This window comes from Lepisma saccharinum, chromosome 21 (genome assembly GCF_977018435.1).
Source record: "Lepisma saccharinum chromosome 21, izLepSacc3.1, whole genome shotgun sequence".
NCBI classification, from domain to species: domain Eukaryota; kingdom Metazoa; phylum Arthropoda; class Insecta; order Zygentoma; family Lepismatidae; genus Lepisma; species Lepisma saccharinum.
In genome coordinates, this window is record NC_139249.1 from 1009836 (window position 1) to 1032157 (window position 22322).

General features: G+C 39.4%; 1 protein-coding gene across 1 annotated transcript; it reads left to right on the forward strand.

Moving 5' to 3' along the window:
• The first annotated feature begins 7673 nt into the window (after positions 1-7673).
• Positions 7674-13940, forward strand: LOC146004432 (gustatory and odorant receptor 63a-like). Its single transcript, XM_083143288.1, has 4 exons — positions 7674-8015; positions 9611-9679; positions 11791-11880; positions 13803-13940. Exons 1-4 carry the CDS (start codon positions 7674-7676, stop codon positions 13938-13940), a joined length of 639 nt encoding a protein of 212 aa, XP_082999414.1.
• The last annotated feature ends 8382 nt before the right edge of the window (positions 13941-22322 follow it).

Sequence of the window (22322 nt, forward strand, 5' to 3'; positions counted from 1 at the left end):
CTTCTTGCATTTCATAGGTACATCCCTGTTCCATATTAATCTTCGAACGCATTGATATAGTCCACCACCCATTTGTCCTCTTCTGTTTACCTCCTCATCTATTCTTCCACTTCTCTCAATCATGACAATGGTTTATTTAATTATTCTCTTATCTATAATCGCTTTCTGCCACTTTCGGCTAATTGTGAGAACAAGGAAGAATGATGAATGATGAGAAGTGTGGGGAATGGAGGAGCAGGAGGATCTCATCCTCCCAACTTGGCGTCTTTCCTAGTTTTTTTTGTTTTGAGTCCATTTTATGCATAGATAAGCTGATCGAGACTGGATCCTAACCACTATGTGCCTCCGCTGGGTATCGAACCTGGGGCCCTTTTGTAGTCAAAGGTCTCCAGGTACTTTTCATTCAAAATGCTGACTTCATATTAGTCTATAAAAAAATGAAATATTTATTCTCAAGAGAAATATGTTGATGTGAACATAAATACATAATCCTACCAAATTTTATTTGTGTATGGTTGTAATAATTAATTTGTGTAACACCCTAATTGCAATAATCATATATCAAATTTGAATTGATATGCACTTGCATACGAGGGGGTATCGTAAAGTTTTGACAATCACCCTGTTCTAAACCCAATTCTAATTGGTGTTTTATATTGAGGGACTTAGGACTTCTCTACATAGTAACCATCCATAGCCACACATTTCTTCCATTGTTTCTTGACCTTCCGAAGGCCCTCGTTGTAGAACTCCCTGGATTGCGACGAAAACCATTGCTCAACCTCCATAATGACGTCATCTGTGGTGTCAAATCGCCGACCCCGCAACGGTGGTTCATTTCAGAGAATAAGAAAAAGTCACTTGGTGCGAGATCGGGAGAATAGGGTGGATGCGGCAAGATTTCATAGCCACATTGCCTTTCCTTCTCGATCGCAATTTGCGAGGAGTGAGAGGGAGCATTATCGGCCAGGAGACGAACTCCTTTCGTGAGCATGCCGCGCCGTTTTTCTTTCGGAGCACCTTGCAACTTGTCCAGAAGTGTGCAGTAGTAGTCGCCAGTGATGGTCTGACCCTTCGCAAGGTAGTCTGTGAATACGGCCCCGCGACAATCCCAGAAAACTGAGAGCATGACCTTCCCTGCCGACTTCTGCGCCTTTGCCTTCTTGGGTGAGGGGAATGGGAGTGCTTCCACTCCTTGCTCATGGTTTTGGTTTCTGGATCGTACTGGTAGACCCAACATTCGTCCATGGTTACCAGACGACCAAAGAAATCATCTTCATCCTGCTCCTAAAGGCTCAACATCCGCCTCGAAAGTTCGCACCGTGTGTGTTTTTGAAAAGGAGTCAGCAAGCGTGGAACCCAGCGTGCAGACACCTTTGTCATGTGCAATTCTTCGTGAATTATGTTTGACACTACCATAACTAAGCCCCGTTTCGTTCATTATTGCTTGGATGGTTGCACGTCGATCTTCCAGGATAAGACCCTCCACTTTCTTCACATTGACAGCGTCGTCTGTGCGTGACGGTCTCCCACTTCTTGGCCCGTCTGTCAGTGACATGTGGCCAGTTTGGAAATTTCTTTTCCACCTCGCAATAGTCTCATATGATGGGCAATCATCACCATAGACAGCTTTCATTTCATCATGGATCTGCCGGGCATTATTCCCCTTCAAATGCAGGAACTTTATCACACTTCGGGCTTCAATTTTATCCATCTCACACTTTCCTCTTAACTCATGCGATTTCTGAAAGAACGAAAAAACACAATCACTTGGTTTTTGCACCATTAGCTACATAGGGTTTAATACGTTTACTGACAAAAATTCACGTTTATAGCTAAAAAACTTCATGGTGATTGTCAAAACTTTACGATACCCCCTCGTAGGTATGGTATTCTCAAAAACTATAGTAAAAATAAGTAACTGAAGTAACACTGCTATCAAAATTATCGAATGACTGGAATCATGATAATAAATAACAGAATCTATTTACCAGTAGTAGGGGATTTTTTAATACCCATATGGTTGTTTTCATTTTTTTATGCAGAACTAGCGCAAAAAGTAGTGAAGTAGCGAGTAGCGAACAGGAGTAGCGTAGCGAGCTACTTTTTGGTAAATGTAGCTGTAGCTGTAGAGAAGCTGCATTTTGGAAGAGTAGCTGTAGCTGTAGTGAAGCTACTTTTAAGATGTAGCGTTCTGATCACTGCATACTGTAGGTGATAATCAAAAATAAATCCTACACCACAGACCTCGCAAGGGCTTGGTCCTACTAACCCTTAGAAGCCTTTGAGAAGTCCGATAAAAGGGTTATAACCAGACTAACATACTCTTCTACTAACTCTTCCAAGAATTGCTACATACGTGCCAGATAAATTGCTTGAAGACACTGAAGACAATATAGATATAAAAATCTCAAAATGTAACACATTTTTTATTAAACATACTAGGTGATTAGCCGGCGTTGCCCGGGTATTTTTTTATCCCAATCTTCTATTAGACAGGAAAATAATGAATTCTAACTATAGTGTAAAATGTAAAGTAATTTTATGTACAGGTATTTAAAAGTATAAGTACAGTATACAAATTATAAAGTAACATATTTTACAAATTCACTATAATATTAATTTAACTCAAAACTTGATTATAAACAACATTTTTAGTTTCACCTCCAAGAGCAAGAGTAAATCAATTGAACGGCATTGGGAGTGTCACTATTGATCTTAGCGACCCCGAAAACTATGGGTTCCACACTAATATCGGTCGTTTTCGATTATTTTTACATGTCACCCCCTTCCCACCCACCCCTAGGGGTGCCAGAGGTGTCTTAGCCCCACAGTATTTCTTTCCAGATTGTAAGTCATATGTGTACCAAGTTTGATTGAGATTGCTCCAGGCGTTCGAGAGTTGTGCCGGAACAAACATACATACATATATACACACATTCATCCATTTTTTTTATATATATAGATAGATTTTAGAACGAGGCACAAGCCAAGAAGAAAAAGTAGATAAGTAAATGTCATTTGTAATAAAGTTTTGCCAAACATCGCTATCAGATTTTTCTCTCGATGATCGCTTGCCAGCAAGGATAATTAACTACCAAACTATGGCAGTCAATACTGAAACATAAAATCACAAGAGCGGAAAGTTGGTTCGTTGCTAAAGTTAACAACCCAACGTCACCATAACAACATTTGCGAATTGGACATTCTGTTGCCATAGTGAATGATGCCACGTACTTTGTTTAATTAGAGTGATATTTTTATACCTCTAATTACATGTTTCGGCGAGCCTGAAATCGGAGGAGACATATTTCGCAACAATTATGATAAATAAACTGAGTAGGGATTATATAACTCGGAACAGAACGTAAAAAGTTCCGATTAATTACAATTTTTTAAGTACAGTAGACTAGCGATTACCCGAGCTAATTGCGACCGAGACTACCTCGGATACGGAAAAACTCGGATAATACGGAGATAATGTGCTAATAGGTCGTAAATGACGAAACAACACTTAAAACTGTATAGTAATTATTTATTAATAGTACAACATAAATGAGAAGATTACTTTTTCCGCTTAGAATAGGACTACACAGACTTAAACACCACCGTAACAATCGGATACACCGACAATGTAACGAACACGTGCAGCGCGGACGGTGACTTGACTCCATAAACAAACAGGGGGTGGGGGGGGGGGGTTGCGTTATGAAGCGCGATGTTTTCCAACCACTCCCTCTGTTAACCCGGAGCCTCGGTTAATCGCGAGTCTACTGTATCATGTGAACGTTGCATTATAGTGTTTGTGAAGTTAGCGTGGATTGAGGATCTCTTGTTAATCAGTTTATAACTCTGGTTAGGGTATGAAAGAACAGGGGCCGCTCAAGACGAAATTTTAATCGGGCGAGGTGGATTTTTGCCCCCCCCCCCCCGCCCCCTTTCACTTTTCACTCCCAATTAAACCTTGACCATGTTACATATTTACATTTTTAAATAAGACAAATTACAGCTTGATTTTTAAGTACTCTATGTATTGATGTTAAAGAATGCATTTATTGGCATTTATTTAATACTTGCACCAGTGTCAAAATAGCACTAATATCAGCAATTAAATTTTTACTTCGTAGAGTACTTTTGTATGCGTGCCAATCAAGTGGCTATGCTCCTTAGCTTGTTCAATGATAAAAGCCACTTTTATTTTCCTTTCCATCTATTGTCTATTTGTTATGTATTGTTTTCGTCTTTTCTACATCTTCTTATCATATTTCTACTTTCACCAAAACTATATTTATCCTCCAACAATTTATTTACATCTTTTTATCTTGTGCTGCCATCTTTGTTTCTTTTTCGAAACTCTTTTCTTTCCACCTCGTGTTAATGAAATATTTGGTTCTTTTTTTGAAACAAATAGCCACGCTAAGATAATCAAAATGAAGGTTTTTGGCGCTACTCAAGGAGGACAGCCCGGATCGCCAAGCCTTTAAGACGCCCCTGCGGCAGTAGTACAATTGTGTTTGCCCATCACTAATTCTCAACGATGCGATTAACCCAAAACGCAGAAAAATCTGCGTAAAATAATCATAATAGAAAAAGAAAAATGTAACTATTAATTTCATAAGCATTATACTTGTTTTGGACATTTAACCACTGTTATTTTTTAAAAAAAATTACCAACGTTTCGGAGGCTGAATCTGCCTTCGTCTTCAAGGTAGCGTGTAGTCTGTTAAATCATATGGTGTCTATAAATGTTTGCCTTGGAGGATTATTCTTGGTGGCCTAAGCTCCACCTCGTCTGTCGGTCACAAGGACCTCTACATACATGAAGTTGCCAAGGGAGGGTTATCAGTGTCCCTGGAAACCTACATACAAAAATAGGTCTTGACGTGGCCACCTGACGAAGTGGAGCCTGGGCCACTGATAACCCTCCCTTGGCAACTTCATGTATGTAGAGGTCCTTGTGACCGACAGACGAGGTGGAGCCTAGGCCACCAAGAATAATCCTCCAAGGCAAACATTTATAGACACCATATGATTTAACAGACTACACGCTACCCTGAAGACGAAGGCAGATTCAGCCTCCGAAACGTTGGTAAATTTTTAAAAAAATAACAGGGGTAAATATCCAAAACCAAGAATGAATAAATCACCACTGCTACAAAGGAGGACATAATTCTTGTGTATGTCAGTGTCATATCTACTAAAAAACAATATCAAGTACTAAAAAAATAAAATATTGAAAGGGAAAACATCAAAATGAAAGAAAATTTGAAACTTTTAATACTGTTTTCTCTTTGTCGTGTAGTTCACGAAGGGGAGACAATTGCCAACTTAGAGAAAACGAGAAGTCGCTAACTCTGGTGAATTGTTCCGCTGGTTGGCAACGAAATTTATTACAAAGCGACTATTCTGGCTAATCTTCAGGTTCTATAGCGACTAAACTGCAGAATTTACTTAATCGCATAAGAAGAAAATACCCCATGGCTCGACAGCCCTTGAAGGGCCTTGGCCTATCTCCTGACGCCCAGTCTCCCTCCCACAATCCTACCTAGAGCTGTGGAGATCTTCAACCGGTAATAGGGTGACGTGGGGTCAGCACGTCCAACTCTCAGCCGCTATAGGAGATATCCGTGACCGGGTTACGCTGCTCGCTCGTAGCTCCCCAATTTCCTCACGATGGTGGGTTGTCACCGGTCCTATACACAGGCCGAAAACCCAGAGATTGAACCCAGGCGGACTCGAACCCATGCCGTCCCGCAGTCGGAGCCCAAAGCACGGTGCCTTGGACCTCACGGCCACGGAGGGTTCAGGTCATCTATAGCAACTAAATTGGAGAATCTGCGTAATCGTACTTTCAGATTTATTTTATTGCCCGCCTTTCGTACGAACAAAAGAACTCTTATTTACTTATACAGTAAAACCTCGTTAAGCCGGAATTCGCTCAATCCGGACAGGCAAAAGGCAAAAAAAAAAAAAAAAAAAACAGAATGCAAGGTTTTAAATGTGGATAGAAGTCAACAAGAGAACTTCCCAAAGAAAAGGGAGTCAACCACTGATGAGATTATGTTTCCCGCAGACTTTGTACTGTACTGTATAGTGTATTTAGGCCTATGCCCTTTAAATACACCATAATAAATGTGTTTTGTTGCTATAAACGGAGTTTTAATGCACTTTCTCTACTATTAGGTTCAGTTAATCCGGACTTTCGTTAAACCTGCCAACTTATCCCCCCATTAGTCCGGATTAACGAGGTTTTACTGTATTGCAAAGAAAATACTGACCGCACTTATATAAACTTTAACGTGAATTTTCTTCTTAAATGCGAAAGAAATTCTATACATAGAAGAAATCATAAACTATTTTTTTTTCAGTTCTTTTTTCTGATTTCTTACGTTGATATAGGACTTATTTCAAATAGACAACCGTAAATTTTCGGAGAAACAGAAATGCAGGGTTGCCATATTTAACATTTTAATTTTGTAGCTTAAATATGACATTAATTGCGCAGAAAATTTGTCTTCATTCAAACATACATAAGTAAGGAGTTAAACACTGCAATCTTACATTTTTGGTTGAAAAGAACTTCACATTTTTCTAACAAATTCAAGCAACTCGCATTGCCTTTTAACTTTTAACACTTGAAGAAATCTCAAGAAAATCATTACATTATAGGTACTTTAATCTTAAGTTACAATAGCAGTTTTGAAAAATTAAATTTTATGATTCCTGCATGGTGAATTGATTTAGCGGGTTGTATGTGGAAATATAGTGACGTTCATGTTCAATTGTTGAAACACTGGAAATTATTTACTTGCGTAGGAGACTTTGTGTGTATTGTATTCATTGATTTTCAGTGCACGGACGTGCAGGGTGTGAACCCTATCTTGAGTTGATGAAAGCTAAACAAAACATGTACATCGAGTTAATATTCTACTAAATTGCTGTATATCTTAGAGGATGTGTCTTTGGACGCCTTTGCAATTACGTGCAAACGTCAATCCTTTACCCTGTTTGTATATAATCTCACCGACACTAAGGAAATAGAATAGTTTCAGAAGCTTGACTGGAAATCTCAAGTTGGTTTCAGCATGTCCGTTCAGAATCTGAAACGTGCATTCGAACTTCACAGTAGGCCCGTAGAATGTCTTTGCATCCAGAATGATTTAAAGCCTCTTCTGGTGTTCGGTAAAATCCTCGGTTGTTTTCCGTTACGAACAAATCAAAGGCAACATCACACTGTCTGTTTCAGCCCACTTGCATCTATTTATTCCTTACTCTTGTACCTTGCTGCTTGCTACAATTCTACTGTGGCAATTCGCGACATGAAAGCACTGAAGTTCACAAATCTTAAACTCCACGATTACATCTTCAATGCTTCCTATATTACGTATCAAGTATTTCTTTCCCTCGTAATTCCTTGGTGTTGGTGCAAGAGTTACGCGGTGCAACGCTATCTTGTGCAGTGGTGCACGTTTCAGTTGCACCACAGCTGTAGCCTGAAGCAAGTTTTGATTGTCGACTTCAAGAAAAAGTGCCGAGCACGTACAGTGTGCTTCGTACTCATGCTTCTTGCAGCGCACGCCTTACAGTGTGTTGTTACTGACCGCAGCTTAGCTATCGTTGCGAATTCTCTTCACACAAACTGCATAATGCTGTTCATTTTATTACTCTTTGCAATGTCTTGTTCTGCTTTGAAGAACACTTACAGAACAATCAGTCTTAGATTGTCGACGGCTTTGCGAGAGCCTCACAGTGTGACACCTTGCTTGGTGAAACAGTTGAGAGTTTCCTACTGCGAGCTTTGCGACCTGGTGACATTGACGGGAGATTCATTTGCCTCCCTGTGTATTTTACTCTTGTGCTTTCTTCTTCTCATGTACATTTTTACGTCTTTTGCTTGGGTCTTCGGGCTTCTAGATAACTTTGAAGGCCAGTACATATCATATTTAATTGTGTCCGTTCTATGCTTGGTAGGAATTTTGATGTTTTGCTTAAATGCTGATGCGGTGGTTGTAGAGGTAAGAAGAGAAAATGAATTGGGTGTGCGTGTGTGCCTATACGTTCGTAATACTTTATATCTTAAAAGTACAAACAACCTTATATTAACATCTAAATTTACATTTCAAATACTGTGAGGGCCTCCCCGATGGCGCAGTGGTAGCGTCTTCTCCTTGTAATCAAGGGATCCCGGGTTCGATACCCGGTGGAGGCTCAAGTGGTTCGGATCACACTTTAAACTGTAGGTCCAGTCCCAATTAGCCTTACAGTGCATAAAGTGGACTTAAAACAACAAATCAACGAACCAACCAACCAATCAAATACTGTGAGAATTGCTGTAATAGTAATAATAATAACCCATGCCTCGACAGCCCTTGAAGGGCCTTGGCCTATCTCCCGACTGCCAGTCTCCCTCCCACAATCCTACCTAGAGGTGTGGAGATCTTCAACCGGTAATGGGGTGACGTGGTGTCAGCAAGTCGAACTCTCAGCCGTTATAGGAGATATCCGTGACCGGGTTACGCTACTCACTCGTAGCTCCCCAATTTCCTCACGATGGTGGGTTGCCACCGGTCCTATACACAGGCCGAGAACCCAAAGACTGAACCCAGGCAGACTCGAACCCACGCCGTCCCGCAGTCGGAACTATAATAGTACTGTTATTGATTTCTTGTTTCGAATAACAAAAATTGATTATCATAAATACGTTAACAGAATAAATAAAGATCCAATAATATTTAATGCTTGTCGTGTTATTTTTTATTTGAATGTTAATAAATATTTACAGGATTGTCATTTTTATAACTTGAGTTTTTATTTTTAGTCCACTTTATGCACAGAAAGGCTAATCGGGAGTGGAAGCTGAACCACTATGTGCTTCCATCGGGTATCAAACCCGGCACCCCTTGATTACAAGGCCACGATGATACCACTGCGCAATTTATAACCGCTAAAACGGTGTGTGATATATGTATTTAAGTAATAACTTAAATCATTATTATGATGTGTGTGAATTTATTTATCAAATGTGTTTCCCTTTTTTATTGCAACACACACAAACACCCATGCCAAAACAAGGATTCGAACTGTGACTGTCATCTTTTTATAACATTCACAATAAAGATGTATTAATGATAAAAATCTTTGATAAGAAGAAAGACATTTCATTATCACTGTTACTGTTCTAATTATGTATTATGGGATATAGTGTAATATACGAATTCGTAAGTAGATTTCTTTATTTTCTTTCTTAAAACAAATAATATATTTGTAATAGTTGCTAATTTAAAACTAACAGCAACAGAACCTGGAACCTTCGGTATCGATATCATGAGTCGACTGCTGAACGTACTCCACCACTAAAGCTTTTCGAAATGAAATCTCAGAGAGGATTCATTAAAAGATTTAAACAAGTAAACCGTCCATCATGCCTCTTCAACTCGTATAATGTTTATTTGATTTTTATCAACCAATTTGCTATCCAACATATTTCATGTTGATATTACACGAATGTGTTCTTCCAACTAATGAATACGAAACACAAATGTACACTTTTGTGATTTCACAATCTTGGAACCTGTGAAAAATTTGATTTATAAATTATTTACTTTTGCAGGCGCAGAGATTTGCAGAGAGTATTGGATCTGTCGATACCACTCGGATGAATGCTGATGCTAAGTATGAGGTAAGCATTTGCTTTGTTGCTTCTGTTTCTTACTTATTACTAGGGAAAAAAAATAAGGTGCGAAATTATGGTCGGCAAAGGGGAACAAAAGGGTCTGAAAATGTTTTAAAAAAGGTGCAAAAGAAAGGAGCTGATAAAATGCCTCTATTCAACGTTCTCTTTTTCTGCGCCTTCTGTATATAATGCGCGCGGACCGCGTAGAGAACTGTGGCTCTGCCGAACAGGTTTTGTTGAAGTTTGTGTTTTCTCTCGCGGGTTTTGCTACATTATCTTGGGAACTATTGGGGCTGCAATGATTATATTATACCATTTTATATCTCTCGTTCTGCTCTACAAAAGAGACTATAGGATTTTATGTAGCTGCTCAAGAAGAGTGAAAATCATTTATTTTTCTGTCCGATACTTTTAACAAAACATAAAGGAAATGAAGGAAAAGGGTGCTGAAGCATCAAAGAGGGGGTAAAAAGGGGTATACATGTGCTAATCTCAGGAAAAGGTGCAACAAAGTGTGTTCATTTTATTTGATTGCATGTTCTAAAATACATATCTCAAACGATCGGCATGAAAACAGCTATATTCTTGGGAAGGTGCTGCACCTTAAAATCCGTTCCCTACTGAGTACTTCAATCGTGTAGGGATGCTTGGTAGAGCTTGGGACCGGTGAGGGATGCTTGTATGACACGATAGGAGGATGCTTCAAGCAACTTAACTAGGGGGGGGGGTCCCTTCCACGTCAAGCACTGATATCCATGTATGTGTGCGTTTTTAGGAGCTTTTTATTATATTGATGTTAGGTGGAAGGTTCAAAATACAGACTTGCTCATTATGTCAGTTAACATTAGCATTTTTCTTAACTGACTTATGGAACACCCTGTATTATTGATTTTGCTTCTAGTTTGTATCGTGTTGTTATATCATTCCCGCATTGATTCTCCTTGCACTATTCTGTGCTCGAATCCCGTCCGGGTCATGAGTGTTCTTTGTGAATGTCCCTTCATCAATTTCATCATATCATCACTTATTCGCATCTTCACATTGAGCCAGAAGTGTCAGAAAAGCGAAATGAATTAAACCAAAACGAGCATTATGAGTTGGCGCTCCTGCAAACGACTGGTAGCGGCAATCGCTTCTCCCCCTCCACGCAATCTCTTTCCCTCTCACGTGATCATTGCTTGGACCCCCTATCATCTCTACTTGCGCATAGGCTTGCTCTACGGACTCCTGAACTCATTAGTAAAATGCATCGGGTGATCTGGTTGGGATGTCAGAAAAGTACACGTTGTGTACAATAGGTTAATGTAGTACGTATCTCTGAGCAGTTTGTTGTAATATATGCAGACAGGATGTAAGTTTTGAGTGAGTGCAGGCTTACAGACTTCAGCCGCGTGGCGCTAGCGTTCATGGTAGATGAAGATAGTGGTCGCACCACAACAGGGCACAATGTATCGTATGGGATGTGAAATTTTCGAGTGTTATATGCACACTAGTACAGTCACATGGCTGAAGTCTGTAAACCTCCACTTACTCAAAACTTACATCCTTTCTGCATATATTACAACAAACTGCTCAGAAATACGTACATTAACCTATTGTACGCAACGGTTTACTTTTCTGACATCTCAGACGGATCACCCGGTAATTTTAATCTCTCTGTGTATGTCACTCAAACTCTGTAGAAACGCCCAATGCCTTTAAATTAAGTAGTTGCAGTATTACAAACCTTCAACAAACTTGTCAGCAAAAGTTCTGGATTCGAGTCCCGTAACAATAATCTTTGTGCCCGTATCCAGAATTTTATTTCTCGGGGCGGGGCTCATCCGTTATAAACAGCCGCCATCTAAAGGCGAAAAAAGTGGTGGGTGTAAGCTCTGAAGATGAATTTCTCAGTACATTACAACTTATTATACGAGATGTTGAATCCTGTTAAGCAAGTAAAATTAGTTACCACTATACACTATTTCAATTAAATGTTTGCAGGATTTCTGGAGGGCTTCAGCCCCCGAGCCCCCCCTGGGTACGTGCCTGTTTGTGCCTTTCGTCCTCATCATCGTGATTAACCTAGATCAAGTGAAAATACAAAGAAATGTGAAGAACTTGTTTATATTTTTCAGGTGCAATTATTTGTGCAGGTCATCGCTACACGAAAAATAGCCATCAACTTTGGCGGGTTTGTCCTGGTGAACAGAGCACTGTTAACAACGGTAAGCTTCTTATTAGCGTCGTTTGTAAGAGAACTTTATAATCAGTTCATTGTTCTTTAAGATGAATGTATAGCCATGTGCAGTGAGTTTGAAAAGTCACGCAACCCAATATTTGATCGCTCCAAAACGAACGGTCGAAAGTGTTTATTTTGTATGTCGTATTGCTTGCATTGCAGAAATATGTCTGTAAGTTTATGCCCGTTGCAAGTATACCCTGTTCCAGCTAACTGTAGAGCAGGGCCGCGCATATCGGCATAGGAGGAGGAGGAAAATTGGGTGTTGAAAGTGCAGTGTTGCCAACCTTAAGGTCCAGACCTTAGTCCGTAAATGCACGGCTTGTCAAAATTTGCTCTTGCAGTTTTATCCCTAATGTTTCCCTAAGCAATTCTTAAACCAATCGTACGGACCTGCAGACAAAAATACGGTTCGCTTGCCATGTGCGTTCGGTATTTTCCTTTTCAAAAGTTTGCAACGCTGGAGGAAATCGGGTAACTCCCTCGTCCATTACACAATCCTGTTCCTCTCGCTGTTCATTGGTGGAGCCGTCTCGTGTCACTACTTGCGCAGAGACTTGTTCTAGTTCACCTGGTCTACAGTTAGCTGGTACGGAGTTTAGTCACGCTTTGTGATGTAACCAGTGTTTACAATTCTGTATTCATTTATAGTTCAAAATTGGAGGGTTTGTATTGTAGAAAATCAATATTTTACCACTATCGAAACGGGCCATCTAAATTTAGTGTATTCTCCATGTTACCGGCGGTAAACCAACTTTTTCATTTATTCTTATACAGTTAGCTTTAATGTATGGGTAATTGCTGACTATGTTTCTGCAAAGTATTGGATCAATTTCGACAATAAAATTATCGTTCAAAATAAAATGTAGGGATTATGTAATAAAACAAGCTTTTATACCAGAATTTTAGTAAATTAATTCAAGATCTTAAAGTCTGATTCATGTGCGCCACTGATCGTGCTCCATCGCACCCTTCTGACGTCCGGGTTTCCTCCCCGATTGTACGTGGTGAGGGCGAAGAAGCCGAAGACAGTGGCTATTTACAAACACGTGGTCTCAGTTCCACAGCTGCAAACAGCGTTGGCAGGAGAAATCTGCTTGTTTCTTCCTGCTTTCTGTCCCGAGCTTGGCAGAGGCAGTGTTGCTACATGCAGGGAAGTTTCCTTTGGTGCATGGAAATCCAGGTAAAAATGGAAAATGTTATGAAGAATATAGAAATTGGTGTTGTCGTTGGTTTTTACTTGCATGTCTGCATTGGTGTTGTATTTCTATTATATCTAATTAATATATGTCGTCGCCTTGTAATCAACGGGTTCTGGGTTCGATACCCGGTGGAGGCGCATGGCACAGTGGTTCGGATCCCACTTTAATCCGTAGGTCCAGTCCCGATTAGCCTTACTGTACATAAAGAGGACTTAAAACACCAAATCAAACCAAACCAAATCTACTTAATATATAATAAATAAGAATTGTTTCTGTAAACCAGGTCAAATTTTCAGAATACTCCATGGGATGTAACGTTTGAGGACATTATGCAAATACATGTTTGAATTGATTGATTGATGCTGCTTTAAGTCCACTTTATGCACAGGCTAATTGGGACTGGACCTACAGTTTAAAGTGGGATCCGAACCATTATGTGCCTCCACCGGGTATCGAACCCGGGACCTCTTGATTACAAAGCGACGACGTTACCACTACGCCAGCGGAGAAGCCTACATGTTTGAAGAAGGAGCATATGTTTTTCTGAAACATTACATTTTAAAAATATGTTTTTTTCTTCCAGCATCAGTAAATCAGAACAAATATTTTGCAGTTACCATTACTGAAAGAAGGTAACTTTTATCTTAAAAGACAGTCCGACAGTGTCCATGTCCCTTATGTTAGCGTTCCGTCCATTTCTTTACAGATCCTGAGCACAGTGGTGACGTACCTTGTGGTGCTGGTGCAGTTCAAGCTTTCTCTTCCCCAGAATGCAAAGCGGGACTTCGACTCGCCGGCAGAGGGCAACTGGAGTTATTTTAAAGAAGGAATGGACGCGCATTAAGTGAACTTTTGTAAGTGATTATAGTATACAAAGTGGATTACATTTCAGTGAATGCAGTATCGTTGCGAAATTCTAAAAGAAAAAGAAACATGTGACGTAAAATATAGCTTATTTCACTGCACATATACAGTAAAACTTCTCAATAACGGACAGGCCTGGGGGAAAAATAAATGTCTGTTATTAAGAAGTGTCCGCTATTCAGGACGAAGTGTAGGATGTTACAGTCCACTCACAGGCATGTTGTTGCTACGAGCATGACAAAACCTTTCAAATGTTAAGTTGTCAACTTTCTGTGTATTTTGAAATGAGCGTTTACCAGAAAGATTTTTCATTTCCAGTCTACAATTTAAGGATGTCACTTTAGTTTCATAAAATGTCACTGATCTGTGTTTTTCCAACAGCAAACCGCACGACCATGTCTTGAACACTAAGTCTCTCTTTCTCGTAGACGTTGATGACCTCAACTTTTTCCTTTAAAGTCAGTCGCTTGCGTTTCTGCGACATCGAAGCAGACGAGACGCACACTTCACAAGATAAGCACAAAGAATACTGTCCGTTATTAAGAAGTTTTATTTGCGTTGGGGAGGTAGTTTTCAGTGTCCGCGTCCGTTATTAAGAATGTCCGTTATTGAGAAGTAATATTGCCATTAAACCCCATGCACTTCTACCGGGTAATTTAAAAATGTGCGTAATTTAGAGGTGTCCGCTATTCAGAGGTGCCCGTTAGGAGAAGTTTTACTGTATAATCAAATCAAAACTTTAATCAGCTTTGCCTTTCATTTAGTGTTTTTTGCATATTAAGAGTTGCACGTATTTGCTAGCATAGGCCCATTGCTGAGGGTATTCAGGTCACAAACTGCGATGTTCTGTTGTTTTCATTCAAGTCTCACTGAATCAAAGGAAATTATATAACAAGGTGTCTGCCAGTCAAGAAAGAGTATGGAAATCAATAAATAGGTCAAGACGTCAATAAAAAGTCAAGCAATTATACTTGTAGTCAATAATTTTTCAATCAAAATGACTGATCGATTGGTTTAGTTTATTTTACTTCACTTTTCTGCCTCTTTTGGCTTATCGCGAAGATGAGGATGAATGGTGGTAATATAAGATGGACGAAGGGACAATCACAAATACGTATATATGGATGACAACACTAGCCCCACATAAGATTATATTGGCTGTGAGTCCAGACGCCAAAGCCTCGCTAGTCTGTCACATGCGTTAAGGGAGAAAGCAAGCCTAATTCTCTTGTAAAATACAGCTTTAGTTTGTATAATATTATTTTTGCTATCTGGGATAGGATTTCTCAAACATTTTAGTTGTAATATTGTCCTAACAATACTTTTTATTACATTTGTCCCTCCGAAAAAGGATGACTATATTTGCCCCCTTGCCCCTCCCGCTAAATCCGCCAATGATCCAACATGCATGTAACGTCTATAATGTTTGTTATTAGAAGAATTAACATGAATATATGTGTAAAATTGACTTTTTGACTTGGGTACTTTTACCCGAACAGCCTTGGTATATTTTCGAGTCTTGAGTTAGTGCCCATGTAGCTAAAGGAGAGTAATCTTTGGGATGCACTTATGCATAGGGTGACCATAATATTTTGGCTCAAATTGGTCCCAAGGAGGTCAATTTACTCCCCGTTTTCCTGAAAAGTTGGTTAGGTCTAATTATAATATAGGGTGATTCGTATAGAACCGGCCCGACAAAATGAGCCGTAATATAAAATATATCATATACTGTCTGCCTTAGCCGAGACCATGGACGGAAGTGCGCATGCGCCAACAGGTCGTGTTCAGTGGCTAAATAGGGGTATGGCAGTTTGGACAGGAAACGGATTCCTTGAAAATCGTCTGCTGTAGAAATAGCAATGAAGTTTCAACGTAGTAACATGATCGCCAAATACATACAGAGATGTTTACGAATTATGTAAGGGTTCGGAACGAAATTAAAGCCATTCATATACTATATCAGCAAATAGAACATATCAGGAAAGAATTCATCACGTTACATTAGTAGATAAACTTGTTTGTAAACCAGTAGCTTTATTTCAGACCATTCAATTAAATTGATCTCCTTAGTAAATATTATAAAGCATTAATCAGGATAGTGTTCACTAATAATAGTATTATTGTGTATAGTATTATAATTATAAATATAGTAACTGAATGGCTTGTGACATTTTTTAGTATAACGAGGGTGTTTTGTAGAATGTGCAACAGGGCATAAATGACCCAATTTTCTTTATTCCACTTCGAAACGGTTTCTTACGAATTGTAAGAGCCATCACGAATCACAAACACAACACAGCAAACGGTAATGAACACAAGAAGCGAAATACCACAGTGTATTTTGGCGAGTTCTTCTCCCTGCTTCCCCTCTCCCGTTTGGAATCGTCTTTTTCCAGGTAGTTTCGTCTTCCTTGGCCGGACTGTAGATATTAACGTATTTTATACATGACGTACCTTGGATAGAGTGTCGTTGATTGTGATCAGAGCATGTTTTGAAAGTGTCCGTCGTTTTCAAGAAGGCACGCCTCCACCCAGGGGTGTCAGTCCCTCCCAAGGCCAATGTCGCATCCGCCCCCCACCCCCGCCAAATCATATCATTCGCACCCTCAAACCATATCGTAATCCCCACAAAGTATTTAATTACGACAGCGTGTCTACCGAAAGAAAGTAACTTTTTCCTTAGATTTACTGAACACCATACTTGATCTGCCCCTCCTCCCTAAATAGGGGGCCCATCGCTCAAGACCGCCCCTAAAATCGTTCATCATAATCCTACAAAAATAGTTTGGATGAATACGTAATAATTTATGTCAATTTGAATGAAATACCATCTTAAATTGTCCATATTTTTTAATTGTTCGATCTTGAAAAAAAAAACTACCCCCCTCCTACACCAACGTTTAATTCAGAATTCCTCCAGAACCCACGTCTCAATTAAAGCTTAATATGTAAGAGTTGGATATTTCTCCCCATGCCCCTTCGATAATGCGCTTAAACACTTTCTTTTCTTCATCTAATGGATTAAATATCATTTAAGGTGTAAATGTTTACATATATTTTGGAGAAATTATATAAATGTTGAATTTTATAAATTATTCGAAGGGAAAAAATCCCTCCAAAAGAACTCGATGGTGCAGCCTGCCCCATAATATCCCCCCTGTAGGCACCCTTGCCTCCACCAGCGTTTGCATATTCGGCGTGACTGTGGCTTGGGCACTGCATACATGTACATCGCAACGTGTCCTTGAACCTTACAGCACAAGTGCTGCCACCTGTCGGACCATCCGCACAACACTCGACTCAGAATGGCCCACGCTTATGTCGTAATTGTGAGCGGTTATATGCATCACCTGCAACATTATCAGCAAATTCATCAGGCCGGTTCTATAAGAATCACCCTGTACATTTACCTCTTGATAATCTTTGATGTTAGTCCTGCACTGAAGTTGAGGAATGCCAGAATAACCAGTTTCCTTGAGAACAACATTATTCCTCGCCAACCGTTCACATATCTGAAACACAACGCAAGAATTTGAGTTTGTGTCAAGAAGCAGGAATTTAAAATATCGTTGCAGATCCATATCTAATCTACACGTACGCTTCCTGGTCATGCTTAGAGACCGGATTTTAAAGGCAAGTCCTTTTTTTATTTCTCAACACGAATCATGGAATAAGTAACAGAATACTGATACAGTAGAGCGTCGATTATCCGAACGTCGGTCAACCGAACGACCGCTTAACCGAACTGTGTACTCGCTCACTTTCAGATATCTGTAATGAAAAAAGTACGTGACTTAGCTGCTCGTAAGCGTGTAGACTTGCTTAGACAGACCAAAATAAAGGATTTTTTTAAACGTTAATTTTGTGTACTGTGTGTATTGTTCATGCAAAATGCGTATGTAATATGTACATATTTTTGTTTAATAAACTGTACCACATACTATATATTCCTACTAAAGTTGCCTTTGTACGTTACTTTGTAATACATACTTAAAGAGATGCCTGTTTTTATGAATAAATTTACTGTACAGTACTTCTTTTTGGCAAATAAACATGTACAGTTCGATTATCCGAACAAACCAGTTTTCCGAACACCCATGTCCCCCAATTACTTCGGATAATCGACGCTCTACTGTAATTATCTTCCAACAACAAGATTATATGGTTTTGACTTCCCTTTTCTTTCCTTTTTCAAAACATTTTCCTTTCTGGTCCATTCTATTGACTAGTTTCTTAGCCTATATTCCTCCCCATCTTTTTAAAAAATATCTTCCTTGGTCCCTTTATTGGCAAGATATCAAACACTTTGTATTAGCCGGGTATTTGTTTATCCCAATCTTCTATTAGACAGGAAAATAATGAATTGTAACTATAGTGCAAAATGAACTTGGTATTGAACGGCATTGGGAGTGTCACTATTCATCTTAGCGACCCCAAAAACTATGGATTCCATACTAATATCGGTCGTTTTCGATTATTTTTAAATGTCGCCCTTTTCCCATCTCCACCCCTAGTGTTATATAAGGTAAATGTCATCTTGAATGTCACGAATTAGCTTAGCGACTCTGAAAACTAGATTCGACACTAATGTAAGTCATTTCTGATATTTTATTTATCACCCCCTGTCACCCCATGCCGGATGAAGTAGGAGTTGAACGGCATTGGGAGTGTCACTATTCATCTTAGCGACCCAGAAAACTATGGTCGTTTTCGATTATTTTTACCCCCACCCCTAGGGGTGTCAGTGTTTCTTTCCAGATTGCAAGTGATACGTGTACTAAGTTTGGTTGAAATCGCTCCATCGAGAGTTATGCCGGAACAAACATACACACATACATTTTTATATATATATAGATGACTGTTTTCTTCCCTGAACATAACATTCAACAATTGTCTATTTGGTGCAGTTTCGACTTTTATTCTGAACTTTTTTTAGAATATTTTTAACTTAACTATGTGACAGTGACGACAGCATTGAGTGTCAGTGAAATGGCGAAGCCAGGCATAAGTGGCAGCAAACTATGGAATGCGGTAAGCTGTTGCAAGGAAGATTTCATCGAAACGGATGGTAACATTATTCGCTGTACTTTATATTTTAAAAAAGGAAATGAAAAAGGACTATAGTTTATTTTTGCACTCCACTAACAATATTATTTTAAATGAAAGCACAATATATACAATTCATGTATGTATCCGTTTTTATATATGAATAGTATATATATTGCGCATTAATTTAAAATAGTATTTTTAGTGGAGTGCAGAAAAGAACTAGTCCTTTTCCCCCTTTTCTTTGGCAATAATTTTCCCCTTTTTTGTCCTTTTTAGAGTTTTTTTTTTACCTTTTTAAAATCCGGTCTCTAGCCATACTTATTCATTTCTCTACCAATGATGGAACACCACCAAGGCTGGAAACTCGCGATGTGAGCTAACTTAAACAGTAGACTGCTATCTGCGCAAACATTCGGGACGACTATGGAACATATGGATTATTATAAACGCAGTCTAACTTTTGCCACGGTGTTGCCATAAGCTAAATACTATGTCGCCGAAAAAAAGAAAAATAGACGTAGGTACGGAAACTGCTAGCAATGTTTCGTTGTTCGAAAACACTATTCATCGCTTACAGAAGAACAACACACGTTTACATAAAGAAATTAATAAGTTAAAGATTAAGAACAAGCTCTTGCAACTTGCTTTAACCAAAAAAACTAAACAAGTTCAAAATCTTCAACATAACCTAACCGACAATGTAACAAGAAAACTCACGAATATCTTTGGGAAAGTGTTCAGTGACACTCAAACACAATACTTAGTCACGGTAAAATGAAATCCCTATGGACTAAAGATGATATAAGCAAAGCGTTGACTCTTCGAGCCGTTTCAAAAAAATGTTACGTTTATTTGAGAAATACAGTTGGTATACCTTTACCTGGACTTTCTACGTTAAGAAGATGGGTGTCGAATTCATTTCGTTGCCGACCAGGTATAATAGGTGATGTTTTGAGTAGAGTAAATATGTACTTCTGACCGCAACTTTGATTTCTTGACCAAACGACCACAAAAAGTTGAAAAACTCACTTTCTCTCCCCGTTCCGCGCCTCATTTAGTGCGCTGACGATGTTTCACGGGCGCAAAAAGGCAGTGATGAGTGAAAGATGAGCTCTCATTCTCTCATCCTTCTCATCTTTCTCATCTTTCTCATTGTTCTCTCATTCTCTTTTTATTCTCCTCTCATCCTCTTATTTTTTTTTTATTCTCTTATTTTTTTATTCTCTTATTTTCTTATTTTTTGAAAGATGAGTGCATCTTATCGTAATTTTCCAAGTCTGGGACCAAATGTTTATATATCGTGACCTACGTAAACCTCTCCTCTCATTCTCTCATTCTCTCATTTTCTTATTTTTTGAAAGATGAGTGCACTTTATCGTAATTTTCCAAGTTTGGGACCAAATGTTTATATATTGTGACCTACGTAAACCTCTTCTCTTATCCTCTTATTCTCTCAATCTCTCAATCTCTCAATCTCTCATTCTCTTTTTACCTTTAGAATATTGTCGTCAACATTAGAGATGAAGTTGGAGTACTGGAATCAACGGGGCCAAATGTTTATATATATCGTGATCTTCGTAAACCTCTTCTCTCGGGGAGGGAACGATGTACCATACACACACACACACACACACACACACACACACACACACACACACATACACGCGCGCGTATGCCTCTTATTATTTCCGTATTGTAACACAAACAAACAAACAAAATAATAATTGTTGTTTTTAGGATGCCTGGCCCCTAACCTCGCCAGGGTGCGTGGTGCCCAACCCAAAAAGGTTCTAACGGCTACGGCTCTAGATAACCGCACCTCTGTAGGGTTTCACGTGTTTTTTTTTTTTTTCCCCAAACTTCCATGAAACCCTACAGAGGACCTCCGTAATGCATGCAACGTGTACTAACGACTCTAGTGTTATTTGATGTTGTGATATTTTTGGATATAGAGTTTTATTGTGAGATATAGATAAAAATAATTATGTTTATTATAATATTTTCTTGATGAAGATGGAGAATATGTGCGTGTTACAAATAAAGTTGCATGCTTTTTTTTTCTAGTGTGTGTGTATGTGTTTTTGATGTTTCGACAGCATCTGGAACGATAAAAAAGAAATTTTATTGTTAATTTTCACGTGTAAAAACAACAACAAATTTTTTTGTGCAAATTTTCTGATTGTCTCTCGTGCTATAGTGCAAAAAAAGATATTGTAACTTATAACTAATGAAATTGACATTTGTAACTGATCTGAACTAGTGAAATTCGTATTGTGCCATTGTAACTGATTGTGCTAGCACTAAAAATTTCTTATTGTGCAAGAAAATAGATGATAAAAACTTGTTAAAACTGCTCTGTGACCCTCTCATTCTTCACGTCGTAGGCGAAGGACTTCTCTGCAATCAGGATGACACTGCATAGGGTATCCTCGGGCAAGGCATCGTGGAACTCGCAGACGACCTTGATGTTGGTTCGATCGTTGACCACAACCTTCTTTCTCTTAGATGTGTTGATGACGGTCATGGGTCTCCGTGTTTTGAACTCGCTGGGCGTGTAGTACATGTCCACACTTCCCTCGGTCACGCGTTTGTAAGCCGAAAACGCTTCGTAAAGTTTGAGATAATCGTTTTTGGTCATGTCGAGGTTGTAATTCTCGCGCGGGAACACTTCGTTGCGCCCATTTTTGAGATAAACGTTCTTGATCTTGCAGTCGTCGAATTTGCTGGAATCTTTTTCCTGATTCTTGTCCCTCCCGGTCTGAAAAAGCACTACGACGAAATCTGGCATGTCGAACTGTATGTTGTTGAACTGCGTCGTCACGTCGAATTCCATGTGACTTCCCGTCGCCATCTTCTGCACGCACTGGTAACCGTGAAAGTGAATCGGTACCTGCGGACTTTTCAAGATCTCCGCTTTGTACTTGAGGGCATAGTTTGTCTCGTATTCCACCACCGGCATTCTCAATTCCATGCTCCGGATGATGCACTTGGCTGCTTCGGGTAAAGTGTTGGCTATCGGCGTGCCGTCGGCATTCAAGTTGGTGTATCGCATTATTGCGTTGTTATCGTTGGCCGCTCTTCGAAACGTTACTCTCAGTCCTCCCTTCCACATGATCTCCTTGTAATCGGAGAAGAATCCCGGAAGCAGACGCATGGGAAAGAGCACTGTGTGACTTGTTGTCGATATTTTGGTCCCCGCTTCGAATCCTCCCGCCTGATAGTATGCTGCATCCGTTTTGGATAATTTCAACGTTCCCACTGCCGTCGACGTGATGCCTGGATAATCTATTCTGTCGATGACGGTGTTGTGTTT